We start from the raw sequence: 24,713 nt of genomic DNA, 5'->3' as shown, positions 1-24,713 counted from the left end.
GACAGGAGTCTATCTTCTACAGTGTGGTACATTTGATTAAGTACTCAGTAATTCACTTCAGTAAACACCAAAGTGGGTGTTCAGTGAGTAGCTGAAAGGCCAATTTTGAGTTGTAAAGTCTTCCAAGTAAGGGTGGCAGCCAGTATTAAATGGGCCACCATGTTGGAAAGTGGAGGGCATTTATTAGTTGATCATTGCAGATTAGCTGGTTACTGGGAATGAAATGCTAATATACACAAAAAACAAACTCATATTAATCTATGTGAGTCTCAGTGTAAAGGGTCAGAAAATATCCTACTGATTGTGGGTAGGGTAGGCCTAGCATAGTGGTAAAGATGGCATGGCTGGTTTTGGAATTCCCACTCTACATTTTGTAACATTCAAGGATGGTTGCAGTACCATGTTTGCATACCCTCTAAACTTACTTTCTTTTTAAAAAGATTTTATTTATTTGACAGACAGAGATCACAGGTAGGCAGAGAGAGGAAGGGAAGCAGGCTCCCCACTGAGCAGAGAGCCCGATGTCGGGCTTGATCCCAGGATCCTGGGATCCTGACCTGAGCTGAAGGCAGAGGCTTTAACCCACTGAGCCACCCAGACGTCCTTAACCTTTCTTTTATTATGGTCGATTCCCTTGGGGTCAGGTGTGGTACCAAACAAAGATACCTATTTGCTAATTGTTGGTAGGAGGTGAAAATAACCTTCACTGTTTAGATATATTACTTTTCTGCAAAAATAAATGAAATGCCAGGAATTGTCAGTTATACATCTTTAAAAAATATGGGCATTTACTTACATAAATATGTTGCTATTATACACTGAACAAAAAGGTCATTCCTTGGTCTTACTTAGTAACCAGGCACCTGGGTGGCTCAGTTGTTAAGCATCTGCCTTTGGCCCAGGTCATGATCCCAGGGTCCTAGGATCAAGCCCTGCAATAGACTCCCTGCTCGGTGGGGAGCCTGCTTCTCCCTCACCCACTGCCCCTGTTTGTGTTCCCTCTCTCGCTGTCTGTCAAATAAGTAAAATTAAAAAAAAAAAAAAATTCCCCCCACCTTTGATTCAGGATGCAAATGAACTCCACATGTTGCATTTTCCTTTTTGTCTTAACCTTCTTTTGAATCTAGCAGCCCCTTCCCCTCCCCTTTATCCTTCTTCATGTCACTGAATTGCTGACTAAGGCATATTTTACACCAGTCTCTAGTAGGAGAAAATCAACCTATACACCCTCCAACTGCAAGGAATGACTAATGGGTGGGGATTTCAGGACAATGAGAAGTCAGTTAGGATGGAAAGACAAAAAGTATTTGCATCAGGAAGGTACCCACAGGAAGTCCATGCTGCTTAAACATAAAAGAAGGTCCTGATTAGGAAGTGGCTTATAAAGGTAAGTAATAAGTAAAATCTTAAAAAACAAAAAACAAAAACCAGAGCTCTGGATATTAGCCCCGGAGTCTCACTGACTACTGATGCTAGGATCTCAGATGCACCACCTTTACCGTGCAATAGCTTTAGAACATAGGAAGGAATATGGATGATAGTGTATTTAAGGTTGGAGTAATTCCTATGATATTTCTACAAAATTGGCTACTGCAAGTATGTTTTAATCTAATTCTCAATTTTTCACATAAAAAAAGATGTAACAATCCCAATGTTAGAATAAAATGGCACAGACTCGTTTATAAAAAAAGACTACACATTTCTCCTCATTAATTTATCATTTAATATAAATGCTGACAGAAAGCAGATAAAGACCTTGTAGACACTTTCATATATTTACAAACCAAAAGGTGAATCACCTCCTTCTACTTGTTAAAATAACCCTTTTATCTGCAACTCATGGGAGCTTTAAACACTAGTTAGGAGCAACATGAGGCTGAGTCAGTTTCCACGGTAATAAAGGAAATAGCATTTTAACAAAATGTGGCATCTTTGATATAAACAACATGCACACAAATAATACAAAATTGATAAAGATGGCCTTAATCCTCTTAAAAACCTGACAAGTATAACATGCACTTATTCAGACCCAGAATTCTGCTGTCCTAAACATCTTCCTATTACTCTTTATTTCCACCTCACTTGTTTTGAAGGCTGTTTAAAAATTGGAAATATAAACACATTAAAAAGAGAAGAAAATGGTCCATTTCGAACAGGGTTTTTTTCTTCCTATTCCAAAACCCCAACTTTCAAGAGATAGTCTTCAAATAAGATTTCACAGTTTGCCAGAATCATTCACAGTTTGTGAAATTCCAACCCATTTATTTTCATTTCTTTTTTTAAAAAGTTGAAAACTCCTGGAAAAAGTAAAATTTCACAAACTTTAGCAACTTAAAAATCAGCTGTCACTTTAAGACAATATTTTTATTCCTGAACAGGTGGGTGGAGACAGGCAAGAATAAACAGGGAGCTGAGGGAAGGAAAAAAATAGGAATTCAAGAGAACTTTTAAAAAATGGTACTTTGTCTAGCACTGATTTATAAGAATAGGAGATATAAATTCTCACTATCCAGAACTAAGTGATTTCATGAAGTCATCTATAACCTGACTCAAATCTCATGGGCTCCTTTATGAACCTAAATTATTTTTGTCTTGTTAAATATACCTCTGCAGGGCACAATCACATACAATCAATACGATTGGTAAATTACACAAGCTCTATCCCAAGCAAATATGCATCAATGTTAAAAAGTTTTTTTAAAAAAAACAAAAAACAAAAAACCAAAATAAAACAAAATAAAATCCACCCAAAAAGGTGATAATGACTGTAGAATGTCTCGGGGAGACTGGTATGAGCCTAAAGACCAAATTGACCATAGTCATGGAAAAAGGGTAGCAGGAGGAACATGGGGAGACCACACACAAAGAGGAATCTCACAACTGGAAAATGCTTCAGTGGGTAAAAGATTTTGTTCATCATCTTAATTAACTTTTTCCACTGCTCTTGTTCCAAAAAGTTAGAGTATCAACATAAAGTAAGACAACAAGGCCTCTGATCAGTGAATAAAATGGAAAAAAGAAAATTCCCCTGCAAGTTCCTTTCATTTCCAGAAGGTAGGAAGAGGATGAAGGGCGATTGGGGTGGGGTTGGGATGTGGGGTATGGCAATGAAAATGTGGGCAATAACACACCTGGAAAAAGTAGCTCTCAGGACAGTGCCTTCGTTGAAAAGAGGATGTAAAAATGATAAACAAAAGCTTCAAATACCTTTAAATCAGAGGAATATATTATAGGGTTGTTTAGATACTATTGTAAGAATGGCAGTCAATCAGTGATTACACTATAAATGGTGATTTTAAAAAACAACAATAGGCAACCCCCAACCCCCAAACCAAAACCCAACAACATCCAGGCCACCAATTATCCAATAGTTTCTTTCCATCCTTTTCATGACCCTTTTATGCACTGGCTGGGGTGGGGAGCAGGGGCTGTCTGATAGTTTCCAGTTATAAGATGACTCTGAGTGTACAACCTAAAATGGAAGCCAAAGACTTGTGAGCTCTGTCTACACAGAGTTAAAAACAACAAAACAAAACAAAAACAACCAGAAGCAGACCTCAGTACAAGAAAATAAGTCATCTTGTCTAGTGTGAATATATACATACATATATATGTATGTATATATATATACATATATATATATATATATATATACATATACTAACTCCACAGGATTTAACTTTTCTAAATACACATTTTTGGACACAATATTACCTTGAGGTTTAACTTCTCTCTCTCGGGTTATTGTGCCTTATTTTCTTGTGAAAACAAAGGTTATTACTCTAGGGATGTTATGCTTAGGAATAAAATGCAAAGTAAATTCAGTGTTTGGCTGAAAATTCAGAGGCTCTGAAAAGAAGGATTCCAGTGATGAGGTTAAGTCCCTTTATCACAACATGATTTCAAAGGGCTCTACCCACTTTCTTCAGTGCAGTATTGAAAACCCACCTACTGGGAACACATTTATTATTAAAAGGTGTTACTTCTTCCTGGTGGTGGCAGTGTCCTATTATTTATTAACATCATAGCTAGTATTACTTATCAATTAGAATATTTTATATGTGAAAATATCTTTAGCAGTCAAAGCAATAAAATCTTAAAAACCAAATCTTAAGTTGGTATTTACTACAATTAACAGTACCTTTTGACAAAAACAGCTTTCTTTTTCAAATGGCTCAGAAAAGTTGAATAAAGAATTTAATAAAATATTAACTGCAATCCACCTACAACTCCCAGTAAATCCTTTCAGCAGGAAAATTTCATAAAGCTGAGCTGAAGCACAAATAAATATAAAAGTCATAGCTGTCCAAGGTAGAAAGGTATGAAAGAGGACCAGCAAAATGGGTAAAATGATGACAGCAGTAGACCACTTATTTGTTCAGTCCCTAATGTTGAAAGTAAAATCTGCTTTAGTTTAGTTGCTCTAATTTTTTTTCTAAAAGGACAGGCTGATTTTTCAGGGAAGAGATCATCTTGTAACACTATCACCAGGTATCACCAACTAAAAAATAAACACAATCAGGCTCTTTTAGGGGACAAATCTAGGTAAACACTGAAGTTAATTTCTAGGCAGATCATTAATTTCTCCAAAAAAGTAACTGGATCTTTCCTTTTACAAAATATGTATCCTTATAGGTGCTTTTAACAGGTAAATTTAAAATTATGAAACCTTTTCTCAATTCTTTAAAATGAGCAAAGATGAAGTGGAAAAAAGAGGGTAAGACCTCCGTCCATCACCATTTGTATTTAAAAGCACTCAAATACTTTTTAGTGAAGATAATGTTTTTCTCCAAATCCAAATATAATCATAGACATGCAGTGACTATAGTTTATTTCTCACCAGTCACATGCTCATGAATTCTTTTACCCAGTCTCATAGCTTGACCATGGTGATATAGATTGTCCTTCCAGACACAAGTACAAAACCAAAACACACAAGATGCTGTCATGACAAAATAATCTCAAAAAACAGGGGATCTGCTTACACACAATATTGTAAAAGATGCATTCACTGGTTTAGAGAAACTGGTGAATTTTCATTACTTTTACATTTTATAAGGCCAGCTACCTTTAACAGTTATCTTTAGATAAATCTATTACACAGTACAATCAACTGACAAATACTAAAAGGTTTCACAATCAAAATGGCTATTTCCCCCAAAACCAAAACAGAGTAAAGCACAAGTCTTTGGCTCTCCTTTAAAGAAAACAGCAGGTTACCATTCTTAACCAGACCTTTGTTTGCCTACCAGTAGGGCAAATACCACATTTGTGCATCACTGAGTAATAACACCATTAGAAAAGGCAACTTCACAGAAGTTATTGGCTAAGCGAATTCATTTGAATGCTCTGTTTTGAGGCAGCAAACTGTCACTGTTGCAGATTGGGGAGGGCAGTGGGTAAGTCAAGGGGAATCTGCAAGACAGAAAAGGGTCAGGAAAAAAAACAAAAAACAAACTTTGAGCTCCAACCCTGAAGACCCATGGAAAAGTCTGATGGAGTTACACGTTCATGGTAGCAAATGAGAATCATGCCAATTTTATGTCTTTTAGGCAAAAGAATAAATGCATGGGAAGTCCAGAAGGGAAGGGAAATACGACGAGAGAAGGGAATCAGCCACATTAATGCCATACCAAATAATTTTTTTATACAGTCTGAGTATTTGGATATTTATAACTGGTATTAGAAATAGTGTTTTATCGTGTGAATACTATTACTAGAAACTTATGCTATAACTAACTGTTCTTTTGATTACAAAAGTTACAAGGAATGGATCTTTGGTCACTTTAGCTTCTGTAAATTACCCAAGACAGGGCAGCTACTGGACTTATCTTGTGACAGTATCTATAAGGTAAAAGAACTATATTTAAGTTAGGAAACTATGTAACTATATCTTATTCTTAGTTCTTCTACTCTTTTCCAGAGATACCTTGGGGGGAAAAAATACTTTTATATTCCTAGCTATAAGATTCTGGTTTTGTTATCTAAACAAGAGTGAACACAATGATTATTATACTCCTACCTTCACCCTCTCAGAATTGCTCATGTTCATCTGTGATGTCAGTCTTGCTTCTGAATTCAATGAAAAGCAAAAAAAGTCATCTCCAGAAGAAATTAATATTTACTAAGTAGAAAGCATAAAAACTGTATTTCCTATTTGACCAATTTAATTTAACTGTTTCTAAAGATATACATTTTAACAGCAAAGAAAACGAAAAAAACAAAAAAACCAAAACAAAAAAACCAAAACCAAACCCCCCCAAAACAATCCCTTTCACATGTTTTGGGGGGGTGGGCAGCTGAAGAGTCAAGCAGTTAAAAGAAGAGTCAAGCAGTTTTGCCCAAAAAGGCTGCTTACCCTTACAGGCTCATCATTTCACAAACTGTACCACAGAGAAAGAGAAAAGGAAAAAAAAAAAATCCAAACTTTGGAGGTTTTATTTAATTTCTAAAACTGCTTGGGGGTACTAGGAAAGTTTTAAGAATTTCCACTGAGATAAGGCAGAATGACCAATTTAAAATAGGTAAGTTAAAGGCACAGTGGGATAGGCTATCATTCTTCTGCCTTTCTACCCAACCAGATTTCCTCTAGAGTGTGTGGGGCCTTACTGAGGTACAGCTAAAATTAAGGCTACAATTTAAGTGATCTGTCCCCCACCCCCATCACCAATGAAACTACCTTAAAAAGTGAAAGGGACGATTTTAAGTCAATTCAAAATAGTGGCTTTTCTGGTTTTATTCTTAATAGAAATACTACCTATTCCTGCCTAGCTTATGAAATAAAAATGGTGGAAGCAAGGAGTGTATTTGGAGGATATAAAAATAAGAATAACAGAAGTTGACTTATTAGATGTTTCAATGGATATCCAAAATAGAATTTTACATTTATTCTGAACTTCAACAAAATCAATACTCAAAAATTCCCTAATACCAGAATCATTCTGAGTTCCAAACTGAACCAACTGCTTCTAAAATTTAGGAATTATCTAACATGTCCAAATGAGAAATAAGATCTGCCCAAATCTGCCTACAGAAGGTTGGAGGCCAAGAATGTTGCCTTTTACAGTTATACAAAGAAATGAAAAATCTTGGGACTCTGTCAGACATACAAAGTTTCTCTCCTTCTCCCAAAAAACAATAAGCACTTACATATAAGAGGGTTTCAAGCAAAAAAGAAAACAAACAAAAAAGCAAAAAAAGCAAGTGTGTATTTTTTTAAAAAAGGAAAATATGATTATCAACTGAAAAAATGCCTCATCTTCATTCAGTGCTTCTACCTCCCAATCAGTCATTTTATCGCAACAGCTGCGCTCATGCGAAAAAATCCTTAAAACATACCCAATATATATACAGATATAGCTATGTATATATGTATATATATATATAATATATATAAATTTTTATTTAAATAAAAAAGAAAGCTCGAATCCCAAGCCAATATGTGTATATCAAATCCTTGACCAGCCAGGTCTGTAGGGCATAATCAAATTCAATGTGAAATAGTATATAAACACGGTGCGCCTTGACTGGGCAAATTAAATAATCGCTACTCAAAAGAGTGTTCTGTTTGGACTCTCCTACTGGTAGGCAATGACAGGACTGTATTTCCCTCCCCCCTCCCCCCATTTGTTTCAGTTAACAGTATGATGGACACAGAGCTTACACTGAGGTTGTTATGACCTCAGCAGGAGTTAAGGGTTAAGAAAATAAGAAACAAGAAAAATACAAACTCTTGCTTTTACCCAACCAAAGCAATGCAGTAACTTATTACATAACCAGTGCTTTCTGTTTTAGTAGTATAGTCCAGAAAGGGAAAGTTTTTAAAAATCAGGCAAACGGAGGGATGGGGAGGGTGACTACATCAAATAATCCCCACTAAACATGTTCTATAGGGTCTTAGTTCAGTATAGACACATGGCATCAGAATATGTGCAGCAGAACTAATTAAAAAAAAATTCTTCCTTATTCTTTTCAACACTTTTACAAGGAATCTCTTCACTACTATAAAGTCAAGTCTAAGAAAACTGACTTTTAGATATTTACAACCAAATGGTGCCAATGATTCTGAACAACAACTAGTCAATTCATAACTATCCTTAAGATCTGGGCAGTCTGTATTTGCCAAATCTACTTGAAAGCCAGTGGCTTTCATGTGATTTTATACTTTCGGTTTTGAGTAACACAAAATAAAAACATCCACAAAATAACATGACTGTTCATTTTCAGTTCAAGTCAAGTGCTGCAGTTTTAAAACATGGTTGATTTTTTTAAAAATACATTTTATGATTTTAGCAGAAGTTTAATTTGAAAAAGCACAGCTCCAAATTTCTAACCATCCGCTCAGTACAGGTAATACATTGACCATGTATTTTCAGTACTAGTAAGTTACAGTTCATTCTTAAAATCATCTCCATTTAAACTAATCAAAGAGCTTACAATATTGGCCTGACTTTCTGATTACATTAAAAGAATGACATGGATCCTTAATATGGAAGTGAGGACTTCAAAAAATTAATTGGTAATTATCTCTCTGAAAAAGCAAAAACCAGAAGTTTTAGTGCTATATGAAAAACATATATATGAGGCCAGTAACAAGAAAGAGAAAGAAAATTATGACTTTCAAGTAATAGCTCTTGGAAAAGTTGGTTTGCTGCACATTTTCTAATAACTAGTCTACTACTGTCTCTTTGTTTCTCAAGCACCACCAAATTCTCAGTCTGGTGCTTTCTGTCTGTTTTAATTATGGGGTTTGCAAACGTTGGATAGGACTGGGGGTAAGGAATTATACACTGGGTATGTAATAATACCAAAATACAAGAAAAACCTACTTCATTAAGATCATACAATTAATCAAACAGAGTGTATATATAATATCTTCTTTTTTTTTAAAGCCCTGGATCCAAGGCGTCCAAAGTTATTAAAATAAAGTTCATTCACAGAACAAAAACAAATTTAATCTGAATTGCTTGCAGATACTGCTAATTTTCTTTTTCTTTTTTTTTTTTTTAAATTAAAAAATGCATTAATGTGAACTATGTGCAGGGTTTGTTTTTAGTAGTGGTGTTTGTGCACATTGCCTCCGCTACTGTTCCTTGATTTCTCTGACCACTCTCAGAGAAAAAGTTTAGAAGTTATCTGTTCTCCTACCCCTATGCCCCGCAAATTAATCAGGAGCAAAAGATAAACGTTGGACTCTTCATAATTTAGGGAGCAGAAGTGGGTGTGACTCCTGCTCTCTGGGAGTCATTGTTGTCACCTCCTCCCTCGGGGTCCTCTGACAGGTTCAGAGAGCTGGTCTTGTTTGACAGGAGGCTGATATTCTCTTGTGTCAAAGCTGAGCCATTTGGTACATCGCTGTTGACATATAAAAAAAAAGTTGGAATTTTAAATAAGGAGAGAGATAAAAATGAGTATTAGCAGAATAAAATAAATAGGGTCTTTCTTGCGGCACCTGGGTGGCTCAGTGGGTTAACTCTGCCTTCAGCTCAGGTCATGATCTCAGGGTCTTGGGACTGAGCCCCACATCGGGCTCTCTGCCTATTTGTGATCTCTCTCTCTGTATTAAATAAATAAAATCTTAAAAAAAAAAATTTTTTTTGGGGGGCGCCTGGGTGGCTCAGAGGGTTAAGCCTCTGCCTTCGGCTCAGGTCATGATCTCAGGGTCCTGGGATCGAGTTCCACATCGGGCTCTCTGCTCAGCGGGGGGCCTGCTTCCTCTTCTCTCTCTCTCTCTGCCTGCCTGCCTCTCTACCTGCTTGTGATCTTTGTCTGTCAAATAAATAAATAAAATCTTAAAAAAAAAAAAATTTTTTTTTAGGGCCTTTCTTTTACTAGTATGGAAAAATATGCAAGTAGCTTTTTGGACTTTAATTTACAGTTCGATGTCCATGGTTTAAGCATGGGGTTTGGCAAACTAAGGCTAAGCAGTGCCTGTTTTTGTAAGTATAATTTTACTGAAACATAGCTTGCCCATCTGTTCATGGATTGTCTATGGCTGCTTTCACACTACAAGGGCAGAACTGAGAGTTTCTCCACAGAGACTGTAAGACCCCTAATTTTAAATTCTTACTATCTGGACTAAAAGCTCTGACCCCTGCTTTAGCAGGCTTACAAGTACAAGAAATTATTTAGAACTCAGGACAATGCATCGATTTAATTAGCTAAAAACAAAAGGGCATTAGAAATTATTGCTATGCCATCATCAAGAGAGTAACTCAGGACTATGCCGCAAATGACTTCAAACTACCCTGAGGAAATAATGACAGCTGTGCACATAAAGAACTACTACAAACCTGTTTATTGCAGGGTTGTTCACAGAGAGCTAACATGTATCCCTCCACCTCTAGATGATATGGGATAGACCGAATTAAAAACCAAGGGGACGAGGTGGAAGGTGGATATGAACACACTTCAGAAGGGCTGGGAAGGTCTACAGCAAAATATTAACACTGGCTTTAAATAAACTAAAAAACAGGAAAGAAGAAATGGAGCCAGAAAAATTAATTTTTAGGTATTGACAGATAATTCAGTTTTGAACCTGTCCTAAACTTCCAAGTTTTATATCTAAAGTTATGTGAAAATATTCTTTTTTTTTTTTTTTTTAAAGATTTTATTTATTTATTTGTCAGAGAGAGAGCGAGCGAGAGCGAGCACAGGCAGACAGAGTGGAAGGCAGAGTCAGAGGGAGAAGCAGGCTCCCTGCGGAGCAAGGAGCCCGATGTGGGACTCGATCCCAGGACGCTGGGATCATGACCTGAGCCGAAGGCAGCTGCTTAACCAACTGAGCCACCCAGGCGTCCCATGTGAAAATATTCTTAATGAATGTATACAGAATGATAATTTTAAAAACAAATCATATTTATGAGGATATTTCTGTCAAGACTGCATAATGTAAGACTATAACAATGTCCCTTCCTTTACCTGAATGTCAATGTAAGGTCCTCAGCTGGAACCTTATTTTGTGGTTCTGGTTGTCCATTTTCAGCTTGCTTACTTGTATTCAATTTGCTTTTCATGTCCAGAGAACACTGGTTCTCCTTTGAAAGAGAGAAGGAAGTAAATTCAGTTATCTTCTATTTAATGGTGCTAATGAGAGACCAAATACAGATAATACAAATTGATAATTCACAAATCATATACACTTTTATAAAATGACCAAAGAAATGGGCAGCCTAAAAGAGAGACATACATGATGAGAATAGAGTACACGTGCTCACTATCCAAGCCAGAAAACAAGGGGGCGAATGCCTCAAGTTAGAAAAACTGATGACTTAGAAAAGGTAAGCCAAAATGTAATAACCACCTATAATGTGCTTACTGAAGCCAGAAAAATGAAATACCCCATTTATTTGCTTGGAAAGAACGTGAAAATTATGCAACCAAAGAGTCAATTACCATGCAACTGGGGGGAATGGTTCAATCGCCCAAACTCCAAAATTTACTAAAACTAGTATTCATGCACTATGAAGCAAACCCTAAGTATATCCATGGATACAATTCCTCAATAAGGAAGATGTAGATAGCATTTTACTCATAACAAAAAACAGGTCTTCAATAACTAAAGGCTATAAAAACTAGAATGCTATTTGTGAACACACATTACAAAATCATAAACACCATCCCCTCATCTTCCCTAACCAGGATATTTAACAGTAATTTAATATTGTACAATTAACTGCCTTGTTTTCCCTTAAAAGTTTTTCATAATACAGAATTACTAAGACCAAGAACACACTGAAACAAAAAGGGAATGAGAGGAGGAATGAATAAAAGAGGGAGCTAGCTCATCCTCATGAAACTATTCTAAGTATTAATCACTCACTGGAGTGCCTTGGGGTGATGATTCTAGAGCTCTAGAGCCAGGAATTCTCCGACATCACTATACAGAAGCTTTCCTTTTCACCTATCCTGGCTCCCACGCTTTCCCACCAGAACACTCACCATACTCAGTTCCCGGGTTCTCTTCCCGATTTCCCTTTCCACCTGGTGCAGTTCCAAGCTCAACTGCTCACTTGAAATCATTCCAGGCCACTTTGGAGGTGGTGGTGGGGGCTGTGACTGGCCTGCCAGGGTGTTCACCTCCCTCTGCAACACCAGCCTGTTACTAACAGCCTAGTACATAAAGCCAAGCACATACACAACTCAACACATTTCACACCATGCACAGAATGACCAGGCCCAATTTCAGACCACTGCCTCAAGTAGTTTATCATGAAGATATTTGCAATAAAAATGACACTATAAGGTTCTATCTCTTTTGAGTGCCATTTGAACTAAAAAGAAAAACCAGGGGATTTAAACTTACTAAACAGTAATTTAATCTTAGGGATAAGTTGCTCTTACTTGATTTGAAAGAGAAGTCAAGTATAAATGCATATTTCTTCCCCTCTTTTAAATGGAATTTTCTGAAGTAAATCCTGCAATTTATTTCAATGAAACCTACCTCAGTAATGGCAAGGACATTTAACCATACTGAGTTAAATATGTGGCAAAGTTCCAAATGATGCTGTTTATTCTTTTGGAACAGAAAATGGGTCTACACATTTCAAATAAGACAAAAAGCCATGAGCTAGCAGGATAAGAAATAATACTTGCAGTTAATGGTCTGAATCTTTAAAAAGCTAATCAACTAAAGAACAACATAAACACAGCATTCTACTTATTTTTAACAATAGGAATTAGGAAGAAGTTCTAGACCAGTGTAAATAAAATAATGGCACAAGAAGATGAAATATGAGTATTACATAGTTAAAAGAAATTCTAAGTCTAATTGCTTACATAAGAGCACAAGTCAGACATGTGTTCCAAAAAACACAATCTCCTATTTGTTTTCGTAATGAGGGAATCTAAGAATTAGTTAAAAATTTATTCCCAAAGGGGTGCCTTCCTTATCAAAGTTTTGGTAAAAAGGTAACAACTAATGTTCTAATAGCTACTTCTCCAGAAGGGAGCAATATATTTATCAGTAGAATGTCTTCAGTTTTCTAAATTCAAAAAATATGCTCCCATGTAAATAAAGCAAACAAAACCGTCTTCTTTATGTGGCACTTTAAAGAATTTTAAAAATTCCTTGTTTTCATATACTTTTTCTCTTTGTCAGGCAACATGGTGGAAAGAACATTGAATTTGGAGTAGGAAGAGTTGGGTTTATATTTCAACCTCTGTGAAACTCCTATCCTTCAAGCAGAAGAGGGGGACTATACCACTTGCTGAACCTACATGACCGGATCATTGTAAGGGTCAGTCAGGACCTGTGATTGGTAACTTATAAACTCAAAGAACTAGATTAATGAAAGGTGCAATCGCTATACAGAGGCTCTTTTTAAAGTCCAAGTTCAAAAATTCTATCTTTTAAAGATATATAAATAAATGTGGAGGATTAAGGGAAATTTTTTTTTTAATTAAGAAAGGCAGTATGGGGGCACCTGGGTGGCTCAGTCGGTTAAGCCGCTGCCTTCGGCTCAGGTCATGATCCCAATGTCCTGGGATCGAGTCCCGAGTCGGGCTCTCTGCTCAGCCGGAAGCCTGCTTCTCCCCCTCTCTCTCTGCCTACTTGTAATCTCTGTGTCTGTCAAATAAATAAATAAAATCTTAAAGAAAAAAAAAAGGCAGTATGAAAAATGAAAAATGTTAAGCTAAAAGCATTTGTTGATAAAAACTGTATACCTTAAATGTGCCATCAGGGAATCGAAGTTTCTGCTGGGAAATTTTTAGATAATCTGTTTTCTATTTTAATGGAATAGAATTATTTCCTGTTATCCCACACTGAATTCTTAAGTACTTAAATTCTTTAAAGAATGGACAGCTATACTAACTCTTTAAGAAACAGCCCTTAAGTTTTTATGTTCATAGTACCTTAAAAGTTCTTCCTTTTAAAACCTCTTTGAGAGCCCTTCAAAAATTGGAATGAAAAAAATATCTGTAAGCTGGTACCTCTAGCCCACGTAGTTGAGTCTGTTGGCTAATTTGATGGTTTAGTTGTTGCAATTCTAGTCGTAGCTGTTCCCTCTCAGCAGATGGAAGGGGTTTTCCATGACTGGCCACTTCTGACATGGACATTCTCTCCCTGTGGTGGGAAAGAATGGATAAAATATTATTGACCTAATGTAACATTTTGTGTCAACTGTACTTCAATTGAAAAAAAAAAAAAATTGAAAGAAAACAAACAACCCCCGCCCCAGGTTTGATCTACTACTGTGCTGACATAAAAATCTGTTACTTCATCATGAAAATAATAAAAATTGGGTGCCTGGGTGGCTCAGTGGGTTAAGCCGCTGCCTTCGGCTCAGGTCATGATCTCAGGGTCCTGGGATCGAGCCCCGCATCGGGCTCTCTGCTCAGCAGGGAGCCTGCTTCCCTCTCTCTCTCTCTGCCTGCCTCTCCATCTACTTGTGATTTCTCTCTGTCAAATAAATAAATAAAATCTTTAAAAAAAAAAAAAAAAAGAAAATAATAAAAATCATTGACAAGAAAAATGAGAAAAGCTGAATAATTTTAAAGGCTTATAAAAGTAAAAAGAATGACTCATACCTCTCACTGAAGTGTCCCTGAGAAGGAATGTTTTGATGAGTTGAATATGGAGAACCTCCCCAGCCACTGTGGGTTCCATATGGACTATAATCTGTAAGAGAATAATTTACTGTGGGATGATGCAATTCAGAGATTTCATTCTTTTAAGGTAGCCATAATCTGGGGTGCCTGGGTGGCTCAGATGTTAAGCGTCTGCCTTTAGCTCAGGTCATGATCCCAGGGTCCTAGGATTGAGCCCCGCATTGGGCTCCCTGCTTGGCAGGGAGCCTGCTTCTCCCTCTCCTCCATCACTCTCTCTCTCAAATAAATAAATAAAATTAAAAAAAAAAAATAAGATGGCCATAATCTAAAAAGCACAGGCATATTTTATACACAGCTATCTGGAAAGATGTCCACTAATGTAAGAGGGTACTGATGTCTGTTTTTTCCTTACTAAAAGATACCAGTCTTTGTAACTCTTTCTTTTCCTTTATTTTGGTAGAACTCCAACTCACAACCCTGAGATCAAGACCTGAACTGCAATCAAGAGTCCAACACTTAACCAACTTAGCCACCCAGGCATCCATTTCAATTTTTTAAAATGAGAATGTATTATTTTAATAAAAGCAACATAATACACAACCAACATAGGCAATCTTCACAAAGAGACATTTTAGTTTGCACCCTTAGAATTCTCTGGGTTATTAATTACCTATCTACAGGGATAATACTATGCAAGAGTTTAAAAAAGATTACTGCCTTGGAAGATTATGAAAAGTACTCACAGTAAATGGGGAGTAGGAATGGTGGCTGAAAGTCATGAATAAGAACCCACTAGATCAGCTTACCTTCGATTCTTGACAATTTGTTTTTGTTTTTAAGATTTTATTCATTTAATACCTTCGATTCTTACCTGAAATATTAATAGGTTTTGTGGGAGCTCCTTGAGGTGCCATGGCCTGCATTGGACCAGCACCCTGATATATTGTTTTGGAGGTTCGAGAGATGGCACCAAACCGAGATACAGTTGGTCGGTCTCCAAATGGGATAAGGTCATCATCACTGGTTTCTGCTGCTCTTCTCTGAAGATCCAGTCGCTGATCTCTCATTCCTTTACTCTCCACATTCTGGAAAAAAGTAAAATGAGAAATCCACCCTACACTTAGATCTCTAACATCATTTCCTCCAGCTCTGTGGTAAGGTTTAAAAAAAAAGAGTATAATGTCTTTATAGGTAGGACTAAAATAATTTGCTTGTCATTGTAAACATTGCTTTTTAAACCTCCGATCACAATAAGAAATACATCTTACATCATGACCCAGTACATGTATATACATCCTAATATAGAGATATAATTTCATGATAGATATTTACCTCTTACTGTATGTGCTCCTATATTTATACTGTTATTCTACATTATTCTTAAGATAAAAAAGACCCATCAATTTCAAAATTCAATAGTTAGAAAACCACTGCCTAAAAATATGAAGTGCCAATGCAGATGTTTCAAAGAGATTCCAATTAGAAGTAAGTTCCAAGATAGATGGAAAAAGAAATCTAACTGGTAGGCCCTTGTTGCTCAAAATATAGTTTGAGGGCCAATAGCAGCAGCAGCAGCAGCATGTGGGAACTCATTGGAAATGCAGAATCTCAGGTCCCACCCTGGTCTTACCGAATTAGGAACTGCATTTTAACATGTTCTACTTAGACTCTGACATAATTTATATGCACACTAATGGTCTTTCAACCATTTGGGAGATTTTCAATTCTATCTAGGTTAGGTTGACAAATATTTGTATTTTTGAGAGATTTAAGGAAATGAGTCTTATTTTGCTAATTTTGGTTTTAATATAATAATCCTCCACCCATTTTAAGAAGATTTTATTTCTCTGAGAGAGAGAGAGAGAGAGCAGAACAGGGAACGGGGCAGAGGGAGAGGGAGAGGGAGGAGCAAACTCCCTGTAGTCAGGAAAAGAAATAATTTGTATATATATTTACTATACAACACCAGTTATCATACAATGGTATTTGATAAAAGCAGTTAAAATTAAAGAACCTGACCTATAACTTTGAATACATCTCAAAAACAAAGTTGAATGAAAATGCAAGTTGAAGTATGTAATATATATAAGGCCTATAAACATACAAACCAAAATTGTTTAGGAATAGTCTAAAAGTATCCATGAAATGATAAAGTTTCAATTCAAGATAAAGGTTACCTCCAGGGAAGATGGAAGGAAGAAAAATGAGATTGGGGAGGTATATACAAGAAGATTTAACTACTTGTATAAAGTTTTATTTCTTTAAAAAATAAAGAAGCAATTAAGATATATATATATATAAAGCTTAGTATTAGACACATAAAAATAAAATTGAGCAATTACAATACATTTCTATGTATTTCAAGTTCACTTGAAGCTTACTAGCTACAATTCTGACTCAAATACTACTGCTGCTCATTAGATTCAACTTCATTGTTTTAAACCTCAGAGCTGTAAAAGTTTTAATTTACTTGAACAAGAAATCCAAGATCCCAATTAATCATACAAAATAATTTAATTTGGGTTCTAAACAGCTGTTTGGTTAACTGTTGGCTGCTCAGAAATACAGTAAATGATCTTCTTTGTCTATCTAGATATGCATTAGAAGATTTATGCTTTACCTGAAAGAAACAAAAATCCATATAGTTTAAACATAATTCAATTCACATCATATAGAATATGGTCTGAAATTCTTAAGGAAATCTCAATTATTTGTGTCTACACTGTTAACGGGGCCTGATTCATCTGGTTCATCTTCATTTGTATTCATTAAGACTTAGTATCAGACATACCATCATTTCCACACTCCCCGCAGCCACCACATCTTTGGGTTTTGCATCTTTGGTTCCAATGTAGGAGCCGATGGTGTCACATGACCAGGGAGAATACTGGCTATAATCATTTCCTTTGTATTTCCCAGCTACCTTCAAGTCTTCATCCAGAAACTACAGATGGGGGGGACAAAAGTATATATATATGTATAGAAAATGGGTCTTACAAGTAACAACACAGAAAAAGCAGGAATGTCGTAAAACACCATAGGCTAAAGCAACATGATTATCTGATCTGTTACAACAGAAGATTTTTGTAGACTATGAAAATTACACAAGTGAAGATGGGATTTTTGAGGAGGTTTACTCATCTTCTTTATCAATAGAAGTCAACACTTAAACTAATATGTACCACGTCCTAGTTTTGCTGGACACTCCTCATTGTTTCTTTTAAGAACATTCCAGGTAAAAAAGAGCATTAAAAACTACTTAAAATGTAGCTTAAAATATTCTATATAGTGCATCATGATGCAGTAACTTTTTTACTGAAATCTCTTTAATAGTATTAATTCATTTTTTTTTTAAAGATTTTATTTATTTATTTGACAGAGAGAAATCACAAGTAGATGGAGAGGCAGGCAGAGAGAGAGAGGGAAGCAGGCTCCCAGCAGAGAGCCTGATGCGGGACTCGATCCCAGGACCCCGAGATCATGACCTGAGCCGAAGGCAGCGGCTTAACCCACTGAGCCACCCAGGCGCCCCTTAATTCATATTTTAAATAAATTCTCGTCCTTAGGTTGATTCTGTGAAGTGAAAAGGGTAAGATACTGAATTTTCTCGATGAGTCCTGAAATTATATAGTAACTATATAAAAAAGAAAAGCTATTCTAGGTCTAACGTATTTTTATTAAAATCACAATACTGACATTTGTGTAAAGTTTTACAGTTTTCAAAGTATTTTTTAAGTATACTACCTCATATGTTCCTCAGATCCATATGAGAACACAGCTGATTTAAGGCTACACCATTATAGGCCAGTACTAGGACTAGAACTTTATCAGGAATATATATACATTGATATACTGGTAACATAGGAGCTACTGACAGAATCTAAGTGGTTCTATGCCTCCCCCATCTTTTTTTTTTTTTTTTTTTAAAGATTTTATTTATTTATTTGACAGAGAGAGATCACAAGTAGGCAGAGAGGCAGGCAGAGAGAGAGAGGAGGAAGCAGGCTCCCTGCTGAGCAGAGAGCCCGATGCGGGACTCGATCCCAGGACCCTGAGATCATGACCTGAGCCGAAGGCAGCGGCTTAACCCACTGAGCCACCCAGGCGCCCCTGCCTCCCCCATCTTAAAAAAAAAAAAAAATCTCTTTTCTGAGTCATCATTACTGGTTTTCTATAGTGACAGAGGGCTTTGCTGTTCATAAATATTAATCATTTTCACCCACAATTCCCATTTCTATTGTTTATAAACTGTTTTGTCCTAACTTGACTTAAAAATTTTATCTCTTTATTTCTCCTTCACATGATAACTTCATGTAGAACAGCTAGCTTTTTAAAGATATGACCTATTAACAAGAGTGCTTACCCGGCCCCACCCTAATATATTATGTGGCTGTTAAAAAGAACTAGATAAATTTATATACTGACAAAGAAAAATATACAGGATAATTGGTCAAGTAAAAATAATAAACAAAAAATGTAAATATAAACAAACCCACAGGATATATTACTAAATGATTCTATTAAAAAGTAATAGGTTAGTTTATGCACACAAGGGTTAAAATATATTTAGAAAGTTGAAACTTATAATAAACTTACAATGATACATAAAATGGGATTTTGGAGAAATTTCTCTATGTTTTGTATCCTTATAATGTATGTATTTACATTTATTTATTTATGAGAGAGTACCAGGGGGAGGGGAGGAGCAGAGGAAGAGGAAGAAGCAGGCTCAATCCCAATGGAAATACAATGAGACCTACATATAGAATTTTTTAAATTTCTGAGTCACATAAAAAAAATAAACAGGTAAAATTAATTTTAATAATACATTCTGTTTAATCTAATACATCCAAAGTATTCTCATTTTTTTTTTTTTAAGTAGGCGTCATGCCCTGTGTGGAGCCCAACATGGGGCTTGAATTCATGACCCTGAGATCAAGACCTGAGCTGGGATCACTAATTGGATGCTAAATAAATAAAACCTTATAAAAAAAAAAAAAAAAGAATTGGATGCTTAAGCAACTGAGCTACCCAAGGCACTGCTAAAGTATTATCATTTTAATATGTAATTAAGAAATTCATTAATGAAAAAAGGAAATTAATGAAATGATGTATTCCTGGGGTGTACTAAATCTTCAGATCCAGTGTACATTTTATGCTTACAGTATAACTGAATTTGGCTTAGCCGTATTATTTGAAGTACTCATTAGCCATCTGTTATAAAACTATACTAAAACAATGTGGTATTGGTGCAAAGACAGAGAAATAAATCAATGAAACAAAAGAGTCCAGAAACATTTATAGTCACCTGATTATGACAAAGGTGACTGGATTATGATTATGGTGACTTCTGGACACTAGGGAAAAGATGGTCTTTTCATTAAATGGTACTAGATCAATGAGATATCCTTTGGGGAAAAAATGGATCTCTACGCCTAACACAGTAACACAAATCAATTCTAGATGGACAGTAGATCTAAATGTAAAATAAAATAAACCTTTTAGAAGAAACACAAAAAAAGTATCTTCATAATTTTAGAAATAGCCAAGATTACTTAATACTTAAATAAGACCTGCAACAAACAACTGATGAAGGAAAAAATGATAAATGAGACTAAAAATGATGTGCTTGGGGTGCCTGGGTGGCTCAGTGGATTGCGGCCTCTGCCTTCGGCTCGGGTCATGGTCCCAGGGTCCTGGGATCAAGCCCCAGGTCAGGCTCTCTGCTCGGCGGGGAGCATGCTTCTTTCTCTCTCTCTGTCTGTCTGCCCCTCTGCTTACCTGTGATCTCTATCTGTCAAATAAACAAACAAAATCTTTAAAAAATAATAATAATAAAATAAAAATGATGTGCTTACTTCCTCTTGATGAAAGGTAGGAGGCAATGTTGGCGAAGGTGCAAAAGGAGGTGGAGAGATGACCTTCCTTTCCTCTAGCTGGGCCATTATTTCCTTTCGTCTTCGATGTAGCTCATCTAGACTAGGATGGGGCTGAGGAGGAGGAGGAGGAAGCCGGCTATAAGGAGAGTCCTGGAAATGCAAAGATTAGTAAAAACTGAAAAAGAATTTCAAAACACATTAGCTCATTTAGCATATTTTGAATAGGTTTTATGTGTTCATATCAGTATCTAAACATACTAAGGCTTAGTAAAACAAAGCAAAATAAAACAAAGCCCTTCAAAACTCTTGAGGTTTTCCCAAAGAGCAAATTTAAATTTCTTTTCCTTGGCCAGAGACCATAATTTCAAATACATTTGATGCTTGAGCTGCACAGGGCCACTTACACATGGATTTTTTTTCAATAAAAACAGTTCTGTAAATATATTTTCTCTAATGACTTTAATAACATTTTCTTTTCTCTAGCTTACCATATTTTAAGAATAAAGCATATAATACATACAACATACAAAATATGTGTTAACTGACAGTTTATGTTAGGCTTCTGGTCAACAGTAAGCTATTAGTAGTTAAGTTTTTGGGGAGTCAAAAGTTACACGTGTTTTTCAACTGCATGGGGGGCACTGCGCACTTTAATGCGTGCATTGCTCAAAGGTCAAATGTGGATCTAGAAATGTTAATAAAACTAAAGTTCTGAAACTAAGTAGGGTTAGAGGGAGTGGGGTAGGATTTTTTTTTCCCTTTAATATTAAGTTAAAAAAAAGAAAACCCAAAACAAAAAAACAACTCTGCCCAAATTGTGAAAAGATGGGAAAAAAAGGAAGGGGGAAGCTTTCTCGTAAAAATGGATTGATCGAACAAAGGGTTACTAACATGGCAAAAAGATAAATCACTACAACCCACAATCAAATTAAATCTACATAGTAAGAAAAAAAAAAAACAACCAGCATACTCTGTACGAAGGTCTGATCTGAGTTGGATGAGGAGCCACTGGATAGTAACCCTCCATCTGTTGGTATCTTTCTCTGGATTCTGGTACATAGGACGGTACTGCAGCAGGTGGAACCTCAATGGGTATAGGACTTTCTCGGAAAATCTCCTCTCTTGTGTAAGACTGAGCAGGGTACATTCGGCGGCCGTCATAGTGTGGTGGGTACATAGGTGGGTACTGCTGTGGCTGGGTGCCATACTGAGAGTTGACTACACGATCTTGGAGATAGGGCGGATAATGATCCAAGTAGGGAGGACCAGGTTCAGGAGCAGATGGTGGAGGTCTGACAAAGCGAGACACACACTGTGGTGGTGTAGTATAGTACATACCTGTACAATACAAAAAAGGAACCAAAAGCAACAATAAGCCAATCTATTTTTCTATATTTTTCCTTTTAATATACATCCACACTAAAGAATTAATAATCCACTCATTTCTTTACATGTTTTCCCCTCTGCCATAGTCAGGTTAGTTTTATGAAAAAATAAACAAAAATTAACCTTAATCCTTAAAAGTCATTGAAAAAACTAATCTATTGATAATTTATAATAGCAGATTGGCTCTCTCAGTTGTTTGACCATCTTTTCTGCTATGCCTTAATGCAACGCAAATATTGGAAAGTTAAAGATTACATTTCCCTGAAATTCAGGTTCCACAAATCACTCACATGAAATCTGAATGTGAAATGGAGTTAAGTGGAAAGGAATGTAGCACACACCGATCAATTCTGCTGCTGCAGAGCTCTGGAGACAAGAGTTGTAGCAGTGGCTTCCCAATTTTTAGACTTTGGCTTCAAGTGATATGATCCTGGCACACAGATAGGACCCATGCTTCCTTTTCCTATTGCCCCCCCCCTTTTTAAAGATTTTATTTATTTATTTGACAGAGAGAGATCACAAGTAGACAGAGAGGCAGAAAGAGAGAGGGGGGGAAGCAGGCTCCCTGCTGAGCAGAGAGCCCGATGAGGGCCTCGATCCCAGGACCCTGAGATCATGACCTGAGCCGAAGGCAGCGGCTTAACCCACTGAGCCACCCAGGCGCCCTTTTTTTTTTTTAAATTAGAGATTTATTTGAGAGAGAGTGTGCATGCATGCAAGAGAGAGACTATGCATGCACAGACTGGAGGAGAGGCAGAGGGAGAGAGAAGCAGGCTCCATCCCAGAACCCTGGGGTCATGACCTGAGCTGAAGGCAGACGCTTAACAAATGAGCCACCCAGGTCCCCTGTTTCCACACTTTTTTTTTTTTTTAAGATTTTATTATTTATCCATCTGAGAGAGAGAGAATGAAAGAAAGCGTGAGAAGGGAGAAGGTCAGAGGAAGAAGCAGACTCCACGTGGAGCTGGGAGCCCGATGCGGGACTTGATCCCAGGACTCCAGAATGTGACCTGAGCCGAAGGCAGTTGCTTAACCAACTGAGCCACCCAGGTGCCCTGCTTCCTCACTATTAACAGGCTTTTTCAGTATCTGCTTCTGGGACTCACTCCTCCAGGCCTAGCTTCAGCCTGCTTTTGCAGTACTTCCATGGATTCTATAGGCACCTCAACTCCCTGCAATCAACCTCTTTCTGCTCAATACAGCAACCATGATTTCTGATCTCTGACTATGGACCTTGACTGATACAGTGTATTTAAGGTCATCTTAACAAAAGTAGATGAGTATTTCCTATGATGGATGGCCCAAAGGAACTTTGGCACAAAAAACTTTCATCATATTTTTTCATGCAGTAATAATGCCATACCAATTTAAAGCTATTCTTTAGGAAGCAGAGAAGACATTACTAATTCAAAATTGAGACAACCTTGGGAAAAGGAAATGGAGGACACTTTTAATCTACTTCAGTTTAAAAAAATAATAGCACCACACAATAATTTTATTATTAAAAAAATAATAGCACCACTCTCTCTCTGACAGAGACCCAACACTTTAAAAATCAGTGTTCCTATTTTGCACAGGAGTTGTATATGTGAAGCCTCCGTCATCTCCACTCCTTCACTATCCATAACTAGTATTGTCATTAAAGCTGGCTAATTTCCCAAATTTGACTATTTTCTCAAATCCCTTCTTCTTCTTTCCCACCACACTAATACAGGCCTCAATAATCACACCTGGTTTACCAAGTCCCCTTACTCCTCCTCAACTCTAGACTGTCATCTTTGCAATCCATTCATAAATTTATCTTTTTATTCCTATACTTTTAGGGCATTCTTTCATAAAGTCTTTTTGATTCTGCAAGTTCTCAGTGATCTCCCTTGAGTCTTGCATTAATCTCTATCACATTAACATTAACCACAACTGAATGCTTAATTTTTAGCACAAATACAAGCATATATAAGGTATGTTTACTTATACTATTTCTTTACTAATATTGATTCTACATTATTAACTCTCTACAGTATGTATGCTACTTTTTTTTAGTATATAAAACACGACCCTCCCCAAAAATTAGGTGATAAATGAAACCAAGAAAAACATACTCTGTGTGTTTAATTTATACTCACTATAATATTAAATTCTTTCGCACGCTTGAAGAAAATTTTGGTAAGGAAAATATATACTGCCTTAAGTAAGTTTCTATTGTTTACTTGGGTGACTTGTGTAACTATACATAACTATATGTACATATTTAATATACAACTAGCTTCCCGTGATAGGCAGTTTGCTTGATATACCTCTGTTAATTCACTTATTTTATACTATTTAGTTGGTCATAAAATCTCTGCTTGTTCCAAAGGATCACATAAACGCATTTATTTATCTTGAGCCTGCTGCAAATATGATCACTCTTTCTTAGAATTATTCTCATAACTCCTAAGGAAAGAGAGCAACATAAAAGATCATTACCCTGCTGATACGGTGCTGGTTCAAACGGTGGAGCAGCTCCTCGAGGATCCTGGTAATAAACATCTGCCTGCTGTGCTGGGTATAACTGAGAACCTCGTGGTACCATCTGAAGTGGTTTGGTGACAGGCATTGGAGGCAAATCTGTCGGCCCCCTTGGAGGTACAGGATGTGGATTCACAGGTAAGGCAGAAATACTCTTAGGGACAGATTCTAGCCTAAAGGAGTAAGATTCTACAAGTCAAGTTAAAGGTCTCAAAAATACTTCTAATATACACAAATTGTAAAATGTTTTTTTTTAAAAAGCCTTAATTTGGGAAACTTTTCCCCCCAATAGTCCGTTCTTCTACAAATTTCATAAACTTTGATCTTAGTTCATTTATGCTAATTGTTTCTTAAAAAATCACTAAAACAGGAAATAAAGAACAAAATAAA

At 36.5% G+C, this 24,713-nt stretch overlaps 1 protein-coding gene and 1 long non-coding RNA gene across 7 annotated transcripts in view; one reads left to right on the top strand and one right to left on the bottom strand.

Annotated features, from left to right (window-relative positions):
- The window catches only part of LOC309850485, a 28,953-nt gene extending 15,027 nt beyond the window's left edge, over positions 1 to 13,926 (top strand). For all 3 annotated transcript variants that reach the window (XR_014304267.1, XR_014304268.1, XR_014304269.1), the window contains exon 3: positions 13,100 to 13,926. This is a non-coding gene — a long non-coding RNA (uncharacterized lncRNA). The remainder of the gene's footprint in view (positions 1 to 13,099) is intronic.
- RC3H1 (ring finger and CCCH-type domains 1) overlaps positions 1,700 to 24,713 on the bottom strand; it is an 83,536-nt gene continuing 60,522 nt past the window's right edge. For 3 of the 4 annotated variants that reach the window (XM_082704394.1, XM_082704393.1, XM_082704395.1), the window contains exons 11-20: positions 24,282 to 24,496; positions 21,400 to 21,767; positions 20,409 to 20,579; positions 17,342 to 17,494; positions 15,422 to 15,635; positions 14,530 to 14,620; positions 13,933 to 14,065; positions 11,941 to 12,111; positions 10,921 to 11,036; positions 1,700 to 9,354 (exon numbers count right to left, since the gene is read on the bottom strand). In XM_082704394.1, coding sequence (XP_082560520.1) covers positions 9,204 to 9,354; positions 10,921 to 11,036; positions 11,941 to 12,111; positions 13,933 to 14,065; positions 14,530 to 14,620; positions 15,422 to 15,635; positions 17,342 to 17,494; positions 20,409 to 20,579; positions 21,400 to 21,767; positions 24,282 to 24,496 — 1,783 coding nt within the window. In that variant the 3' untranslated portion in view covers positions 1,700 to 9,203. The remainder of the gene's footprint in view (positions 9,355 to 10,920; positions 11,037 to 11,940; positions 12,112 to 13,932; positions 14,066 to 14,529; positions 14,621 to 15,421; positions 15,636 to 17,341; positions 17,495 to 20,408; positions 20,580 to 21,399; positions 21,768 to 24,281; positions 24,497 to 24,713) is intronic. The other variant, XM_082704396.1, reaches the window with a different exon arrangement.

This window comes from Mustela nivalis (assembly GCF_964662115.1).
Source record: "Mustela nivalis genome assembly, chromosome: 16".
Classification (NCBI taxonomy): domain Eukaryota; kingdom Metazoa; phylum Chordata; class Mammalia; order Carnivora; family Mustelidae; genus Mustela; species Mustela nivalis.
Note: the sequence above shows the minus strand (reverse complement) of the source record. Positions and strands in the feature narration are given on the sequence as shown.